The 17254-nt window shown below is 42.9% G+C and overlaps 1 protein-coding gene across 7 annotated transcripts; it reads right to left on the reverse strand.

Moving 5' to 3' along the window:
• Positions 1 to 6: 6 nt before the first annotated feature.
• JMJD4 (jumonji domain containing 4) lies at positions 7 to 17131 on the reverse strand. Of its 7 annotated transcripts, none has more exons than XR_009276745.1 (8): positions 16943 to 17118; positions 15652 to 16097; positions 13078 to 13243; positions 10721 to 10846; positions 9368 to 9635; positions 5805 to 5951; positions 2097 to 3268; positions 7 to 2045 (listed from the first exon to the last, which is right to left on the reverse strand). XR_009276745.1 is itself a non-coding variant. In XM_058830444.1 (8 exons), exons 2-8 carry the CDS (start codon positions 15908 to 15910, stop codon positions 2201 to 2203), a joined length of 1929 nt encoding a protein of 642 aa, XP_058686427.1. In that variant the 5' UTR covers positions 15911 to 16097; positions 16943 to 17118; the 3' UTR covers positions 7 to 2200. The 7 variants fall into 7 exon arrangements, 6 of the variants coding, with proteins under 6 accessions (XP_058686427.1, XP_058686426.1, XP_058686428.1 ...); XM_058830444.1 differs by having other exon boundaries at positions 7 to 2739; positions 2845 to 3268; XM_058830443.1 differs by having other exon boundaries at positions 7 to 2739; positions 2806 to 3268.
• Between the last annotated feature and the right edge of the window lie 123 nt (positions 17132 to 17254).

Genomic DNA, 17254 nt, shown 5'->3' on the forward strand with positions numbered 1-17254 from the left:
TTTTTTTTATTTTTCCAAGGATTTTTTACATTTTTCCAGGATTTTTTTTTTATTTTCCTGAGGATTTTTCTCATTTTTCCCAGGAATTTTCCATTTTTTCCCAGATTTTTTCCATTTTTCCCAGGATTTTTTTTTTTTTTTAATTTTTCCAAGGGATTTCTGTAATTTTTCCATTGGGATTTTACCATTTTTTCCAGGAATTGTTTTATTTTCCCAGGAAATTTTTGTCATTTTTCCCAGGATTTTTTTTTTTATTTTCCCAAGGAATTTTCCATTTTTCCCAGAATTTTGTAATTTTTCCCCAGGATTTTGTCATTTTTCCCTGGAATTTTTTCATTTTTCCAAAGGATTTTTGTCATTTTCCCCAGATTTTTTTTTTCATTTTTCCCAGGAATTTTTAATTTTTCCTGAATTTTTATATTTTTCCCCAGAATTTTTTCATTTTTCCCTGGATTTGTTTTTTATTTTCCCAAGAATTTTTGTCATTTTTCCCAGGATTTTTTTTTTTTTTATTTTTCCCAAGAAATTTTTTCATTTTTCCCAGAATTTTTGTCATTTTCCACAGGAATTTTTCCTGGAAAAACAACCTTCCCCAGTTTTCCCTCCCATTTTCCCAACTTCCATAAAAACCCCCGGAATCACCAAAACAAACCCGAGAATCCCACGGGAATTTCACCAGGAATTTTTATTTAAATAAAACTCCGGGAATTCCGAAGTAATTCCAGGCTCCGCGTGCTCCTTATTCCCAATTTTCCTTTGGAATTCTTCCCAGGAATCCGGGAATTTTCTCCATTAAACACCTCGAGATTTCTTGGGAATAAAAACCTCAAATTCCCCATTGGAAAACTGGATAAAAAATCCAAGGAATTCTCTGGAAAACGAGGCGGATTCCCGGTTCCGCTTCCTAAAACTTCCCAAAATTCCAAGTTTTTTTAGCTCCGGCCTTTTGTGCTTCCAGCTTTTCGATTTTTCCAAGGAAAAGCAGGAAGGGGAAGCTCCCCTGGGAAAATCCGATGGAATTCCGGGTGGGAATTCCCAATTTTCCCATTCCCATTTTTTCTCAGGATGATTCCAGCCAGATTCGGCTCCGAGTTTTTCATGCAATCGATCCCCAATGGAATTTTCATGGAAAAAATTCTCAATTTCATGGAATTTACCTTTGGAAGAGCCAAACCCAGCTCCGGATTCCAGGGAATTCCATGGAATTCAGCAGGAATTCCCAAAAAAAAAAAAAGCTGGAAAAGCTGGAGCTGGGAGAGCTCAGGAATTCCCGTTTTTCCTCTTCCAGGTTTGATCCACAGGGAATTTTTTCCCTGAGCGAGGCTCAGAATCCGTAAAAAAATCCAGGATTTTCCTTCAGCTTGGATGGGTTTTCCCAAATTCCTCCGAACTCTGGGAATTTCTCCCTCATTCCCGAATTTCCGTTGGATTAAAGCTCCAAATCCTTTGGAATAAAGGTGGGAAAATCGGGAATTCCCAGCAGGGCCGTGTTCATCACTGCTTCCAGCTCCAGCTCCAACAAGAATTCCATTAAATTCCACAAATTCCATGAAATTCCACTAAATTCAACAAGAATTCCACGAAATTCCACAAATTCCATGGAATTCCACTAAATTCAACAAGAATTCCATGAAATTCCACAAATTCCATGGAATTCCACAAAATTCCACAAATTCCATGAAATTCCACTAAATTCAACAAGAATTCCATTAAATTCCACAAATTCCATGGAATTCCACGGAATTCATCAGCTGCACCTGGAAAAGTCACAGAATTCCCGTCATTCCAACACCAGAGGAGGGAATTTTTTTCAGAATCTGTAAAAAAATCCAGGATTTTCCTTCAGCTTGGATGGGTTTTCCCGAATTCCTCCAAACTGTGGGAATTTCTCCCTCATTCCCGAATTTCTGTTGGATTAAAGCTCCAAATCTTTGGAATAAAGGCGGGAAAATTGGGAATTCCCGTGTCCATTGCTGCTTCCAGCTCCGGCTTCAACAGGAATTCCATGAAATTCCACAAATTCCATGAAATTCCATGAAATTCCACTAAATTCAACAAGAATTCCATTAAATTCCACAAATTCCATGGAATTCCACAGAATTCCTCAGCTGCTCCCGGAAAAGGCGTGGAATTCCCATCATTCCAACACCAGAGGAGGGAATTTTTTTTAGAATCCGTAAAAAAACCCTGGGATTTTCCTTCAGCTGGGACGGCTTTTCCCGAATTCCTCCGGGAATTGGGAATCTTGGGAATCTCGGGAATGTCGGGAATGGGGAATTCCCAGCAGGGCGGTGTCCAAGGCCTTTTCCAGCCTCCGGAGCAGCTCCGGAGGGGGCGGAGAAGGGGCCGGGAGCCGCTGGAATTCCCGGTTGGCGATGAAGGAGCGAAGCACCGCGGCCAAACGCTGCAGGTCAAACACGGCATCAGGAATTCCCAACGCCGGAACGGAGCCGCGGGAATGCTGGCTGGGAACAGAACTTTGGGAATTCTGGCTGGGAACAGAACTTCGGGAATTCTGGGGAGTTTCCAGGGTGGGAACAGAACTTTGGGAATTCTGTGGAATTTCCAGGCCAGATACAGAATTTTGGGAATTCTGCAGCGTTTCCAAACTGGGAACAGAATTTTGGGAATTCTGGGGAATTCCCAGGGTGGGAACAGAACTTTGGGAATTCTGGGGAGTTTCCAAGGTGGGAATGGATCCTCGGGAATTCTGTGGAGTTTCCAGGCTGGGAACAGATTCTTGGGAATTCTGGGGAATTCCTAAAGTGGGAACGGAGCCGTGGGAATTCAGGCTGGGAACAGAACTTTGGGAATTCTGTGGAGTTTCCAAGGTGGAAACAGAACCTTGGGAATTCTGCGGAATTTCCAAGGCAGGAACAGAATTTTGGGAATTCTGGGGAATTCCCAGGGTGGGAACAGAACTTTGGGAATTCTGTGGAGTTTCCAACATGGGAACAGATTCTTGGGAATTCTGGGGAGTTTCCAGGGTGGGAACAGAACTTTGGGAATTCAGGCTGAGAACGGATTTTTGGGAATTCTGGGGAGTTCCCAAAGTGGGAACGGATCCTTGGGAATTCTGGGGAGTTTCCAAGGCGGGAACAGAACTTTGGGAATTCTGCGGCGTTCCCAGGCCGGTTGCGGATCCGGGGGAATTTTCCCAGGATGAGCATTCCCGGTTTTCCAGCAGCGCCAGGCGGCTCTCGGCCAGCAGCCGCAGGAAGTTGTAGAATTCCGGGAAGTCGATGCCGGTGCAGGATTTCAGCAGCAGCTGGAAAAAAGGGAAAAGGGATTGGGAATGAGAGAGGGGAAAATCCCGGCTGGAATGGGGGAGAATTGGGTTAAATTAAATTAAATTATTATTATTATTATTATTATTATTATTATTATCATCATCATCATCATCATCATCATCATCATATCATTACCATTATATAATTATATTTATTCTATTAATAATTAATATTAATATTATTATTTAAATAATAATATTAATATTATTAATAGAATTAATAGCATTAATAGCATTTTTACTATTACTACTATTGCCATTATTACTATTATTACCATTATTACTATTACTCTTATTATTACTATTATTATTAAGATAGTATCACACTATCATTAATATTAATTATTATTAATATATTAACATGATAATATTGATATTATTACGCTAATATTATTATTACTATATTATTATTGCTATATCATAATATAATATAATATAATATAATATAATATAATATAATATAATATAATATAATATAATATAATATAATATAATATAATATAATATTATATTATATTATATAATATTATATAATATAATATTATATTAATAATAATAATAACAGTGATAATAATGATAATGATAATAACGATAATGACAATAATTATATAATAATAACCACAATTTCTGTGAATTAATATAAACAAATGGATATAAATTATATATTAATATTTATTATTAATGAAAATTAATAACTAATAACAATATTTTTATTAGTAGTATCAGTTATCTAATATTACTATTATTAATAATAATTATATTTATTTCTGCAAATTAATAGAAATAAATGTATATAAATCACACATCAATTAATATTTATTAGCCATTATTGCTAATAATTACTACTAATATCTATTATTAATATTATTATTTGTGAATGTAATTACTAATAATATTTAGAATTCCTGTAAATTAATAGAAATAAATGTATATAATCACATGTCAATTAATTATCAACAATTAATAATAAGGATTAGCAATTGATATTTCTTCTTAATTATCAATAATTATTAGTAATAATATTAATAAAATAGCAATGCTACATTAATAATGTAGTAATTATATGTAATTAATATATTATAAAGTAATTGAAATAGATCTATAAATAATTAATAATATAAATGGGAATTCCATCCCAGTCAGGAATTCCTTCCCAAGATCCCACGGGAATTCCATGGGAAGCCATTCCCGCTCATTCCAGCCTTTATCCCAAATCCCTCTCCAGCTTTTCCGGAATTCGGTGGCAATTCCGGGATTTTGGGTCAGGATTCCCAGACTTTGGGTCAGAATTTGGGGATTCTGGGAGGGAATTCAGGGATTTTGGGAGGGAATTCCGGGATTTTGGGTTGGAATTCTGGGATTCTGGGAGGGAACTCCCAGGTTTTGGGTGGGAATTCCAGAATTAACTGTGGCACTTCTGGGATTTTGGGTGGCAATTCCAGGATTTTGGGTGGGAATTCTGGAATTTTGGGTGGGAATTCCAGAATTAACTGTGGGAATTCCCAGATTTTGGGTGGGAATTCTGGGATTTTGGGGGGGAATTCTGGAATTTTGGGTGGGAATTCTGGGATTTTGGGTGGCAATTCCAGGATTTTGGGTGGGAATTCTGGGATTTTGGGTGGGAATTCCCAGATTATGGGTCAGAATTCCGGGATTTTGGGTGGGAATTCTCAGATTTTGGGTGGGAATTCCAGGATTTTGGGTCAGAATTTGGGGATTTTGGGTGGGAATTCTGGGATTTAGGGGGGGAATTCCCAGAATTTGGGTCGGAATTCTGGGATTTTGGGTTGGAATTCTGGGATTCTGGGAGGGAACTCCCGGGTTTTGGGTGGGAATTCCAGAAATAACTGTGGGAATTCTGGGATTTTGGGTGGGAATTCTGGGATTTTGGGTGGGAATTCCCAGATTATGGGTCAGAATTCCGGGATTTTGGGTGGCAATTCCGGGATTTTGGGTGGGAATTCCGGGATTTTGGGTGGGAATTCCCAGATTTTGGGTCAGAATTTTGGGTCTGAATTCAAGGATTTTGGGTGGGAATTCTCAGATTTTGGGTCAGAATTCCGGGATTTTGGGTGGGAATTCTGGGATTTTGGGTTGCAATTCCGGGATTTTGGGTTGGAATTCCTGGATTTAAGGTCAGAATTCCAGGATTTTGGGTCAGAATTCCTGGATTTAGGGTCAGAATTCCAGGTTTTTGGGTCAGAATTCCGGGATTTTGTGCAAAAATGCTTTTTTTAATCTCCAGAAGGATCTCTATGATTTCTCCCTGGAATTTTCCCTTCTCCAGCTGCACATTCCCACTTTTCCCCATCCCAAAATTTCCCACTTTCCCAACCAATTCCCCAAACTTTTATCAGGAACATTTCCTGCCAAAACAAAAGAAAACAAAAACAAAAACAAAAATAAAAACAAAATAAAACAAAAAACCAAAACTCCACTCCTCCTTCCTTCAAAAGAGGGAAAATTCCGGCCGGGAGAATTCCCGGAATTCCCGGAATTCCGGGATATTCCGCACCTGGCACTGGAGGGGGTCGTGGCGGTCGGGGCCGTGCCAGCGGCTCAGCTCCCGGCGCACGGCCCCCAGCTCCTCCCGCAGGAAGCGCCACATCCGCCCCACGCTGCAGCCGTTCAGCCAGTTGTGGTTGATGGAGATGGTGTCCTCCTGCCCAGGAAACACCGGGTAATTAATCCTTAATTAATCGCTAATTAATTTATTAGGGGTGATGAGATGGAATTGTGGATCCGAAATTCCCGTTCCTGAGCAACCCAAAACGTCCCCGATTCCCAAAATGCTGCCAAATGTTCAGCCAGTTGTGGTTGATGGAGATGGTGTTCTCCTGCCCGGGAAACACCGGGTAATTAATCGTTAATTAATCGCTAATTAATTAATTAGGGGTGATGAGATGGAATTGTTGCGACGAAATTTCTACTGCTCTGAAATTTCTCCTTCTTGAGAAGGGACAGGAATCGAAATCCTGGGAAATTCCTTATTCAGGAACCCAAAAATGTCCCTAAATTCCCCTGAAAAAGTTGGGATAATCCACAGATAATTAACAATTAATCACTAATTGGTTTATTAGGGATCATACTATGGAATTGTTGCTCCAAAATTTCTGTTCTTGAGAAGGGAAAGGAATCAAAATCCTGGGAAATTTCTTCTTTAGGAACCCCAAAATGTCCCTAATTACCAAAAAAAATTGGGAAAACCCACGGATAATTAGTGACTAATCACTAATTAATTTATTAGGGGTGATGAGATGGAATTGTTGATCCAAAATTTCTGTTCTTGAGAAGGGAAAGGATTCCCCGGTATCAAAATCCTGGGAAATTCCCTCTTTAGGAACCCTGATTCCCAAATTCACTCCCTGACTCCCTGATTCCCAATTAAATTAGGGAAAACCCATGGATAATTAATGATTAGTCGCTAATTGATTTATTAGGGGTGATGAGATGGAATTGTGGATCCGAAATTCCTGTTCCTGAGCAACCCAAAACGTCCCCGATTCCCAAAATGCTGCCAAATGTTCAGCCAGTTGTGGTTGATGGAGATGGTGTCCTCCTGCACGGGAAACACTGGGTAATTAATCGCTAATTAATCGCTAATTAATTTATTAGGGATTATAAAATGGAATTGTGGATCCAAAATTCCTGTTCCTGAGAAGGGAAAGGAATCAAAATCCTGGGAAATTCCTTATTTAGGAACCCCAAAATATCCCTAAATCCCCCCCAAAATTTGGGATAATTGATAGATAATTAATGATTAGTCACTAATTAATTTATTAGGGGTGATGAGATGGAATTGTTGCGCCGAAATTTCTGTTGTTGAGAAGGGAAACAAAATCCTGGGAAATTCCTTCCTTAGGAACCCTGATTCCCAAATTCCCTGATTCTCCCCCCAAAAATTTGGATAATCCATTGATAATTAATGATTAATCACTAATTGGATTATTAGGGGTGATAAGATGGAATTGTCAAACCAAAATTTCTGTTGTTGAGAAATTTCTGCTGCTCTGAAATTTCTGTTCTTGAGAAGGGAAAGGAATCAAAATCCTGGGAAATTCCTTCTTTAGGAACCCTGATTCCCAAATTCATTCCCTGACTCCCTGATTCCCAATTAAATTAGGGAAAACCCACAATTAATTAATGATTAATCACTAATTGGTTTATTAGGTGTGATGAGATGGAATTGTCGATCCAAAATTTCTGTTCTTGAGAAGGGAAAGGATTCCCCGGTATCAAAATCCTGGGAAATTCCTTCTTTAGGAACCCTGATTCCCAAATTCCCTGACTCCCTGATTCCCAAAAAAATTAGGGAAAATCCACAGATAATTAATGATTAATCGCTAATTGATTTATTAGGGATCATAATATGGAAATGTCACTCCAAAGTTTCTGTTCTTGAGAAGGGAAAGGAATCAAAATCCTGGGAAATTCCTTCCTTAGAAATCCCAAATGTCCCTGATTCCCCCAAAAATTAGGGAAAAACCCCTGGATAATTAATGATTAATCACTAATTAATTTATTAGGGATAATAAAAAGGAATTTTCTCCTCCAAAATTCCAGTTCTTGAGAAGGGAAAGGATTCCCTGGCATTGAAATCCTGGGAAATTCCTTTTTCCAAGTCTTGGAACGACCCAAACGATCCCAAATTCCCAAAAAATCCGAGGGGTGGGAGAAGGCGGGGGAGGGGAGAGGGCAGCGCTGCTCCTTTCCATGGAATTCCATGGAATTTTTCCTTAATTGGCCCCGATCCCATCCCAATTCCCGGGATTCTCAGCTCCCCCCGGCTCTGGCTCATCCAGGATCCCATTCCTGAGGAATTTCCCGCCAAAAAAAGCGGGAATATGGGAAGCAGGCGGCTTTTCCCATGGAATTCGCTCTGGAATTCCAGTGGCCCAAGGAGATTTTGGTGCTTTGAACATCCCAGAATTCCATGGGATGATCCCAGAAAGATTTGGGATGGAAGGGATCCATGGACAGGGACAATTCCCGCTATTCCAGGCTGCTCCAAGCTGGAATTTCTCCTTCCTGGGAAGGATTTCCAACATTTCCTCCTCTTTTTTTCCCGGGATTTTCCTCTCCCTCACCCCAATTCCGTGCCAAGGAATTCCTGGAATGGTTTGGCTGGGAAAAGACCTTAAGGATCATCCCATTCCAAATATTCCAGAGCGCTCCAAGCTGGAATTTCGTCTTCTTTTTCCTCCCAATTCCTGGAATACCATGGAATTCCTGGAATTATTTGGCTGGAAAAGCACCCTAAGGATCATCCCAGAGCGCTCCAAGCTGGAATTTCTCCTTCCTGGGAAGGATTTCTGACTTTTCCTCTTCTTTTTCCTCCTGCTCACCCCAATTCCTGGAATACCATGGAATTCCTGGAAAACCATGGAATTCCTGGAATAGCACGGAATTCTTGGAATTATTTGGCTGGAAAAGCACCCTAAGGATCATCCCATTCCAAATATTCCAAAGCGCTCCAAGATGGAATTTCCTCTTCTTTTTCCTCCCAATTCCTGGAATACCACGGAATTCCTGGAATTATTTAGTTGGGAAAGCACCTTAAGGATCATCCCAGAGCGCTCCAAGCTGGAATTTCTCCTTCCTGGGAAGGATTTCTGACTTTTCCTTTTCTTTTTCCTCCCAATTCCTGGAATACCACGGAATTCCTGGAAAACCATGGAATTCCTGGAATACCATGGAATTCCTGGAGTTATTTGGCTGGAAAAGCACCTTAAGGATCATCCCATTCCCAATATTCCAGGGTGCTCCAAGCTGGAATTTCTCCTTCCTGGGAAGGATTTCCAACATTTCCTCTTCTTTTTCCTCCTGCTCACCCCAATTCCTGGAATACCACGGAATTCCTGGAATACCATGGAATTCCTGGAATTATTTGGTTGGGAAAAGCACCTTAAGGATCATCCCAGAGCGCACCAATCCTCACCCAAACTCCTTCCAAACACGGAAAATCTCCGGGAAAAAAACCCATCCCAAAACCTCCCGTTCCACCTTTTCCCCGCGGATCCTCCAAAAACCCGGAATTCCCATTCCCAAATTCCCGATTCCCGGCGGGAATTCCCTCACCAGGTTGTGCACCTGGTGGTGCCACCCGCTGGGAACGAAGACGATCTCTCCGGCTTCCTGGATGATCTCCAGAGGGGCTCGGGCGCGGCCGGAGCGCGGATAAATCCGCGGATCCCGGAATTCCGGAGCCGTGAGGTCGAAGGGGAGATTCCCGTGGATATCCGTGAGGAATCGCTCCTCTCCCGGCGGATACAGCAGCCAGCGCTTCCGGCCGCACACGTTGGCCGACCAACTGTAGGAGCGGAAAACGTCGGCGTGGAACGGAGTCCTGGGAAAAATCGGGAATGGGATGGAGAGGGAAGAGATCCCGAAAAATTCCGATTTGAGCGGTTGAGAAACAGGGGTGGATCCCAAAATTCCATGAGGAATTTCCATTGGATTATGGAGTTCAGGCTATTAAAAAGTCATTGGATCCATCCCAATCCCGAAATTCTTCATGAAAATCCGTTGGATTACAGAGTTTGGGCTGTCAAAGCCATTAAAGGGATCCCGATCCCAAAATTCCTCATGGGAAATCCATTGGATTATGGAGTTTGGGCTGTTGAAAAGTCCCTTTAAGGATACTGATCCCCAAATTCCTCATGGAATTTCGGTTGGAATGTGGAGTTTGGGCTGTTGAAGCCACTGGATCCATCCCAATCCCAAAATTCCTCATGGAAAATCCATTGGATTATGGATTTTTGGCTATTAAGAGGCATTTATAGGGATACTGATCCCAAAATTCCTCATGGAAAATCCATTGGATTATGGAGTTTGGGGTGTTAAAGCCACTGGATCCATCCTGATCCTGAAATTCCTCCTGGAATTTTGGCTGGATTGTGGAATTTGGGCTATTAAAAAGCCATTGGATCCATTCCAATCCCAAAATTCCTCATGGAATTGGATTATGCATTTTGGGCTGTTAAAGCCATTATAGGGACACTGATCCCAAAATTCCTCATGGAATTTCCGTTGGATTAGGGCGTTTGGATTCTTTTGATTGGATTATCGAGTCCTTAAAAAGCCACTGGATCCATCCCGATCCCAAAATTCCTCTTGGAATTCCGGCTGGATAACGGAACATTTTCTATCCTTTTTAATTTATCCCAAAAAATTCCTCAAGGACCGAGAATTCCCATCAAAACCCCCCCCAAATCCCAATTCCAGAACCAACTCCGGGCTGGAATTTTCACCTGGAAAACTCCGGAATTCTCCCCGCGCGTTCCGAGCGGCCGATCCCGAGGGAATTTCACAATTCCCGGGATCGTTTTTGGAGGAGAATTTGGGTTTTTCCCTCTTCCCTCCCCGGGATAACAGGAATTTTTTGGGATATCCGGCTGGAAAAGCGGGAATTTTCCGGGATCGGAGCCTTACCAGGATCCCTTGGGTCCCATGTAGACGAAGCGGAAATCGTCGGCGCCCACGGCATCCCAATATTCATTGAGCCAATCCGAGGAAAAATACACGGGAATGCTGTAAAATTCCCGCTCCGGGAAAGCTCTGGAAAACACAAGGAGCTCGGAAAAGCGGGATCCCAAATTCCCGAGGATCCTTTAGGGTGGAATTTGGGGGAGGGTTCTGGAGCTCATCCCGGGTTTTTTTTCTATCCTGGGGTTGTTCCGAGCTGGTTTGGGGTAATTCCAGGGATTTAGGGGGAGTGGTGGATTTTTTGGGAATTCCGGCTCCTCCCCATTCCCATGGGGAAAATTCCTTCCCAAGGTTCTTTGGCAGCTGGAGGAGGAAAAGCAGAGGCGGGAGAAGGGAATTGGGAGGAGCGGGAATTTCCCAGAAAAGCTGATGGATAATCAAGGATCCCAAATCCAACAGAGCCACGGAATAATCCCAATCCCAATCCCGGTCCCAATCCCGGTCCCAATCCCGGTCCCAATCCCAGTCCCAGTCCTGATCCCAATCCCAACTCTGATCCCAATCCCAATCCTGATCCCAGTTCCAATTCCAATATGAATCCCAATCCCAATCCCATTTTCAATCCCAATTCAAATCCCAATCCCATCTCCGATCTGAATCCCAATCCCAGTTCCAATCCCAATCCCAGTTCCAGTTCCAATCCCAATCGCAATTCCAGTTCCAATTTCAATTTCAATCCCAATTCCTATTCCAATCCCAATCCCAATCCCAATTCCAATTTCAATTCCAATCCCAATCCCATTTCCAATCCCTATTTCAATCCCACATCCAATCCCAATCCAAGTTCCAGTCTCAATCCCAATTCCATTTCCACTCCCAATCCCAATCCTGATCCCAGTTCCAATTCCAGTTCCAGTCCCAATCCTGATCCCAATCCCAATCTGAATCTCAATCCAAATCCCAATCCCTCTTCCAATCCCAATCCCAGTTCCAATCCCAATTCCAATCCCAATCCCAACTCTGATCCCAATCCCAGTTCCAATTCCAATCTGAATCTGAATCTGACTCCCAATCCCAATCCCAGTTCCAATCCCAATTCCAATCCCAATCTGAATCTCAATCCCAATCCCAGCTCCAATCCCAGTTCCAATTTAAATCCCAATCCCATTTCCAATCCAAATTCAAATCCCAATCCCAATTGCAGTTCCAATCCCAATCCCAGTCCCAATCCCGATCCCAATCCCAATCCCAGTCCCAATCCCAATCCCAATCCCAATCCCAATCCCAATCCCAATCCCAGTTCCAATTTCAATTCCAATCCCAATCTGAATCTCAATCCCAATCCTGGCTCCAATCCCAGTTCCAGTTCCAGTTCCAATTCCAAACCCAATCCCTCTTCCAATCCCAATTTCCCCAGTTTGGGATTTTGGGATCATCCCATTCCCATCCCATCCCAGGGCCATTCCCACCATCCCACCCGTGGCCACTTCCAGGGATTCAGGGAATTCCAGGGAATTCCAGCCCAGCCCCTCCCAGCCAGGAATTCCTTCCCAAATGGAATTGGAATAAAATTCCAATTTGAAATTCCAATCAAATTTCCAATTCCAAATGGAGCTTGGAATAAAAACTGGGAATGCCAGCAGCCTGGAAAATTGAGAATTTTGGGAATTCGGAGCTTGGGAATCCCTCAGAGATCCCTCAGGGAATGTTGGAATTTTTGGAATCCTCAGGGAATGTTGGAATTTTTTTTCTCCTCTCCCCTGCTTTGCCTCCGATTGGAGCGATTGGAAATCCTGGAATTACAGAATTTTTGGGATCTTCAAAGTTCCAACCCTGTGGAATTCCAGCCCAGACAGGAATTCCTTCCCAAATTCCCACAGGAAGGAAGCGGAAGCCATTCCCTGACTGATCCCAAATCCTTCCCGGGCTCTCCTGGAGCTCCTTCCGGCCCCGGAAGGGCCCTGAGGATTCCCTGGATCCTTCTCTGGGAAAACATTCCTGGGGTGGAAATTTGGGAAGGAGCCCCAAGGATTCCAGAACATTCCCAGAGTGGAATTTTGGGAAGGAGACCTGACGATTCCCTGGATCCCTGTCCAGGAGAACATTCCTGGAGGGAATTTCAGGAAGGAGCCCCGAGGATTCCCTGGATCCCTGTCCAGAGGAACATTCCCGGTGCAGAAATTTGGGAAGGAGCCCCGAGGATTCCAGAACATTCCCAGAGTGAAAAATTGGGAAGGAGCCCTGAGGATTCCCAGGATCCCTGTCCAGGGGAACATTCCCGGTGGGAATTTGGGGAAGGAGCCCTGAGAATTCCTGGGATCCCTGTCCAGGGGAACATTCCCGGTGGGAATTTTGGGAAGGACCTGCTCAGGTGCCAGTCCTTGAGGTAGAGGCAGCCGCGCGAGGAGCGGTGCCCGTTGCTGATGAATTCCCGCCAATATTCCACAAATTCCGGGAAGGGCAGCAGCTCCTTGGGGTGGGAATTGTATTCCCGACGGTCACAGTTGGCCACCGGAACCGGGGCTGCTCCTGCAGGGAGAGATCAGCGGGAATCGAGGAGAGATCCCGAGGGAATCGAGGAGAGATCCCGAGGGAATCGAGGAGAGATCCCGAGGGAATCGGGGAGAGATCCCGTGGGAATCAGGGAGAGATCCCGTGGGAATCAGGGAGAGATCCCGAGGGAATCGAGGAGAGATCCCGAGGGAATCGAGGAGAGATCCCGAGGGAATTGGGGAGAGATCCCGTGGGAATCAGGGAGAGACCAGCGGAAATTGGGGAGAGATCCTGTGGGAATTGGGGAGAGATCAGCGAGAACTGGAGAGAGATCCCATGGGAATCAATCAGGGAGAGATCCCATTGGAATCGAGCAGAGATCCCGAGGGAATCAGGGAGAGATCCCGAGGAAATCGAGATCAGCAGGAATCTGGGACAGGTCCTGAGGGAATCAGGGAGAGATCCCTTGGGAATTGGGGAGAGATCCCAAGGGAATCAGGGAGAGATCAGCGGGAATCAGGGAGAGATCCCGTGGGAATCAGGGAGAGATCCCGAGGAATCAATCAGGGATAGATCCTGTGGGAATCAGAGAGAGATCCCAAGGGAATCAATAAGGTGGAGATCCCATGGGAATCAGGGAGAGATCCCATTGGAATCGAGGAGAGATCCTGAGGGAATCAGGGAGAGATCCTGAGGGAATCAACTGGGGACAGATCCCATGGGAATCGAGATCAGTGGGAATCAGGGAGAGATCCCATGGGAATCAGGGAGAGATCCCTTGGGAATCAGGGAGAGATCCCAAGGGAATCAATCAGGGACAGATCCCTCGGGAATTGCGCTCCGGCAGCCGCAGGGGGCCGGGAATGATTCCCGGAATTCCAGCCCTGGGGCAGCCAGAGGAGGCGAACCTGGATGGGAGGGATTATGCAAATGAGATCATCAAATACATGAATATTCAAATCACCTCATATACAAACAAGTATTGAAATGAGTTAATTTATGCAAATATTCAAATGAGGCCATAAGTATGAATTATTATTCCAATTAAGCATGAAATAGTCAAATGATGTCATAAATGTGAATGAGTATGCAAATGTATTCATATATGCAAATTAATAATAATGTGCTCATGAACATGAAGGAATATGCAAATAAGCTCATAAATATGAATTAATCAAAATAAGAAATAGAATTTGGGAATAAATGGGAAAAAAATGGGAAAAAAAATTCCATTAATTAAATCAAGAAAAAAATTGGAATTTCGGGGTTTTTTTGTGGTTTTATTCCTAAAATTAATTCCTAATAAATTCCATTTTTTAAGATTTGGAAAAAATTCCCGGATTTACCTTGGAATTCCTGCAGGAGCCGCTCCAGGTCAGGTTTCCCATGGGAAAAAAAATCCTTGGATGGATTGAAGAAAAAAACCGTGGAATTTTGGGGTTTTTTTATGATTTTATCCCTAAAATTAATTCCTAAAAAATTCATTGTATAGGATTTGGAATCATGAAATTATCCAAGATTTTTAATGGTTTTTATCAAAATAAGAAATAAAATTTGGGAATAAATTTCACCTTGGAATCTTCTAATAAAAAATGGGATAAAATTCCATATATTTAGGGAAAAACCTTGGAATTTCAGGGTTTTTTGTGTTTTTATCCCTAAAATTCAATCCTAATAAATTCCATCCTATAGGGTTTGGAATCATTAATTTATCCAAGATTTTTGATGAATTTTAATTGAAATAAGAAATAAAATTTGGGAATAAATGGGAAAAAATCTACAGATTAATCCAAGAAAAAACCTTGGAATTTCAATTTTTTTTGTGTTTTTATCCCTAAAATTCAATCCTAATAAATTCCATCTTTTAGGGTTTGGAATCATTAATTTATCCAAGGTTTTTAATGGATTTTAATGGAAATAAGAAATAAAATTTGGGAATAAATTTCACAGTGGAATCTGCAAACCAGACCAAGAAAAAATTGGAAAAGAATTCCATATATTATAGGAAAAACCTTGGAATTTTGGGGTTTTTTGTGTTTTTATCCCTAAAATTAATTCCTAATAAATTCCATCCTTTAAGATTTGGAAAAAATTCCCGGATTTACCTTGGAATTCCTGCAGGAGCCGCTCCAGGTCGGGTTTCCCATGGGAAAAAAAAATCCTTGGAATTTTGGGGGTTTTTTTATGATTTTATCCCTAAAATTAATTCCTAAAAACTCCATCCTTTGGGATTTGGAATCATTAAATTATCCAAGATTTTTAATTGATTTTAATCAAAATAAGAAATCAAATTTGGGAATAAATGGGAAAAAAATGGGAAAAAAAATTCCATGAATTAAATCAAGAAAAAAGTTGGAATTTCGGGGTTTTTTGTGTTTTTATTCCTAAAATTCAATCCTAATAAATTCCATCCTTTAAGATTTGGAAAAAATTCCCGGATTTACCTTGGAATTCCTGCAGGAGCCGCTCCAGGTTGGGTTTCCCATCCTGAGTGACCCAGAATTTCCGACTGCTCCAATCCTTGGTGAACTCGGCCGAGAACACGCAGGGACGGTTGGGAAGGAGATAATCCCGGAAAAATTGGGAATACGTGAAAGAATCGGATTTGTCGATAAAATCCACTCGATCCCCGGGAAAATCTTCCGGAGAATTCTCAAAATCCTGGAAAAAAGCGGTGGAAAAATCCAAGGTTTCTCTGTCCATGCGGGATGGGAAATGGAAAATTCCTGCTCGAGGCGAGAAAGTTTGGAATGGGTTTTATTCCTGTTATTCCCCAAAAAAAAAAGGGATTTGGAAGGTTGGAAATTGCAGGAAATTATGAGGAAAATGAGGGGAAATTGGGATAATTTGGATTTTCCATGGATTTTTAGGATGATTCTCTGGTTTTGTCCTGGAAGAGAAAGGAAAGAAAATTTTAGCAGGATATTCCCAAAAAAATGAGGGTTGGGAAGGAGGAAATTCCTGGAATATCGATGGGATTGGATCTTTCCCACCGAGTTTTCCATGGATTTGAGCAATGGGAAGGTCAAAATAGGGGGAAAATGGGAAAGGAAATCAAAAGGAAAGAAGGAGCAGGGAGGGAAAAAATGGGATTTGGGAATGGGATTGGGAAGGAGGGGGGGAAAAATGGGATTTTGGGATCTGAGGGAGTGAATTCCCATCAGAGATTTCCATGGGAATATTTGGATTAGGGAACATCCAGGAGGGAATTCCCCTCAGAGATTTCCAATGGAAAACCGGGATTAAGGGATTTCCATGAGGGAATTTCTCCCGAAGAGATTTCCAAGGGAATTCCTCTCAGAGCTCTCAGGGAATATCGGGATGAAGGAAATCCAGGAATATTGGGAATAGGGAACATCCAGGAGGGAATTTCTCCCACAAAGATTTCCATGGGAATACCGGGATTAAGGGATTTCCATGAGGGAATTTCTCCCTCAGAGATTTCCATGGGAATACCGGGATTAAGGGATTTCCATGAGGGAATTTCTCCCTCAGAGATTTCCATGGGAATACCGGGATTAAGGAAATCCAGAAGGAAATTCCCTTATGGGGAATATCGGGATTAAGGAAATCCAGAGGGGAATTCCCTTAAGGAATATCGGGATTCAGGGAATTCCCTCATGGGAATATGGGGATTAAGGATTTTCCAGGGGGGAATTCCCCTCTCCCGGAGCTCCCGGCTGTGAGGAGAGGGAGGACCCGGACACCACAGGGCGTCGCACACGCCATTCCCACCTCGCTCTCCCGTTTCCCCCGCAGGAACCGAACCGGGAGCATCCCGAGGGATCCGCACTCACCCGCTCCCCCCGCGATATTCCCAAAAAAACGGGAATAATTGTCCCGAGGCCCGGGCGCCAACGGAGACGGCGGCGCTGCGGGGCAATGGCGGCAGCAGCCGGAACCTCTTCATCAGGTGGGTGGGGCAGGGGGGGAAGGTGAAAAACGGAGCGCAGCGGCGCGGGGTCAGCCAATAGGAAGGCGCGGATGCGCAGGGTCAGCCAATAGGAAGGCGCGGATGCGCGGAGCTCAGCCAATGAGAGCGCGCGG

Source organism: Poecile atricapillus, chromosome 2 (assembly GCF_030490865.1).
Source record: "Poecile atricapillus isolate bPoeAtr1 chromosome 2, bPoeAtr1.hap1, whole genome shotgun sequence".
Lineage (NCBI taxonomy): Eukaryota > Metazoa > Chordata > Aves > Passeriformes > Paridae > Poecile > Poecile atricapillus.

Excerpts from the sequence above, each read along its gene's own strand:
- JMJD4 (XM_058830441.1), bottom strand. The coding sequence starts at position 15,910 with ATGGACAGAGAAACCTTGGATTTTTCCACCGCTTTTTTCCAGGATTTT. Across the intron at positions 9,636-10,720 it reads ATGGGACCCAAGGGATCCTG|GACTCCGTTCCACGCCGACG; the intron begins GTAAGGCTCCGA and ends GATTTTTCCCAG. Across the intron at positions 5,952-9,367 it reads ACCACCAGGTGCACAACCTG|GAGGACACCATCTCCATCAA; the intron begins GTGAGGGAATTC and ends TTTCCTGGGCAG.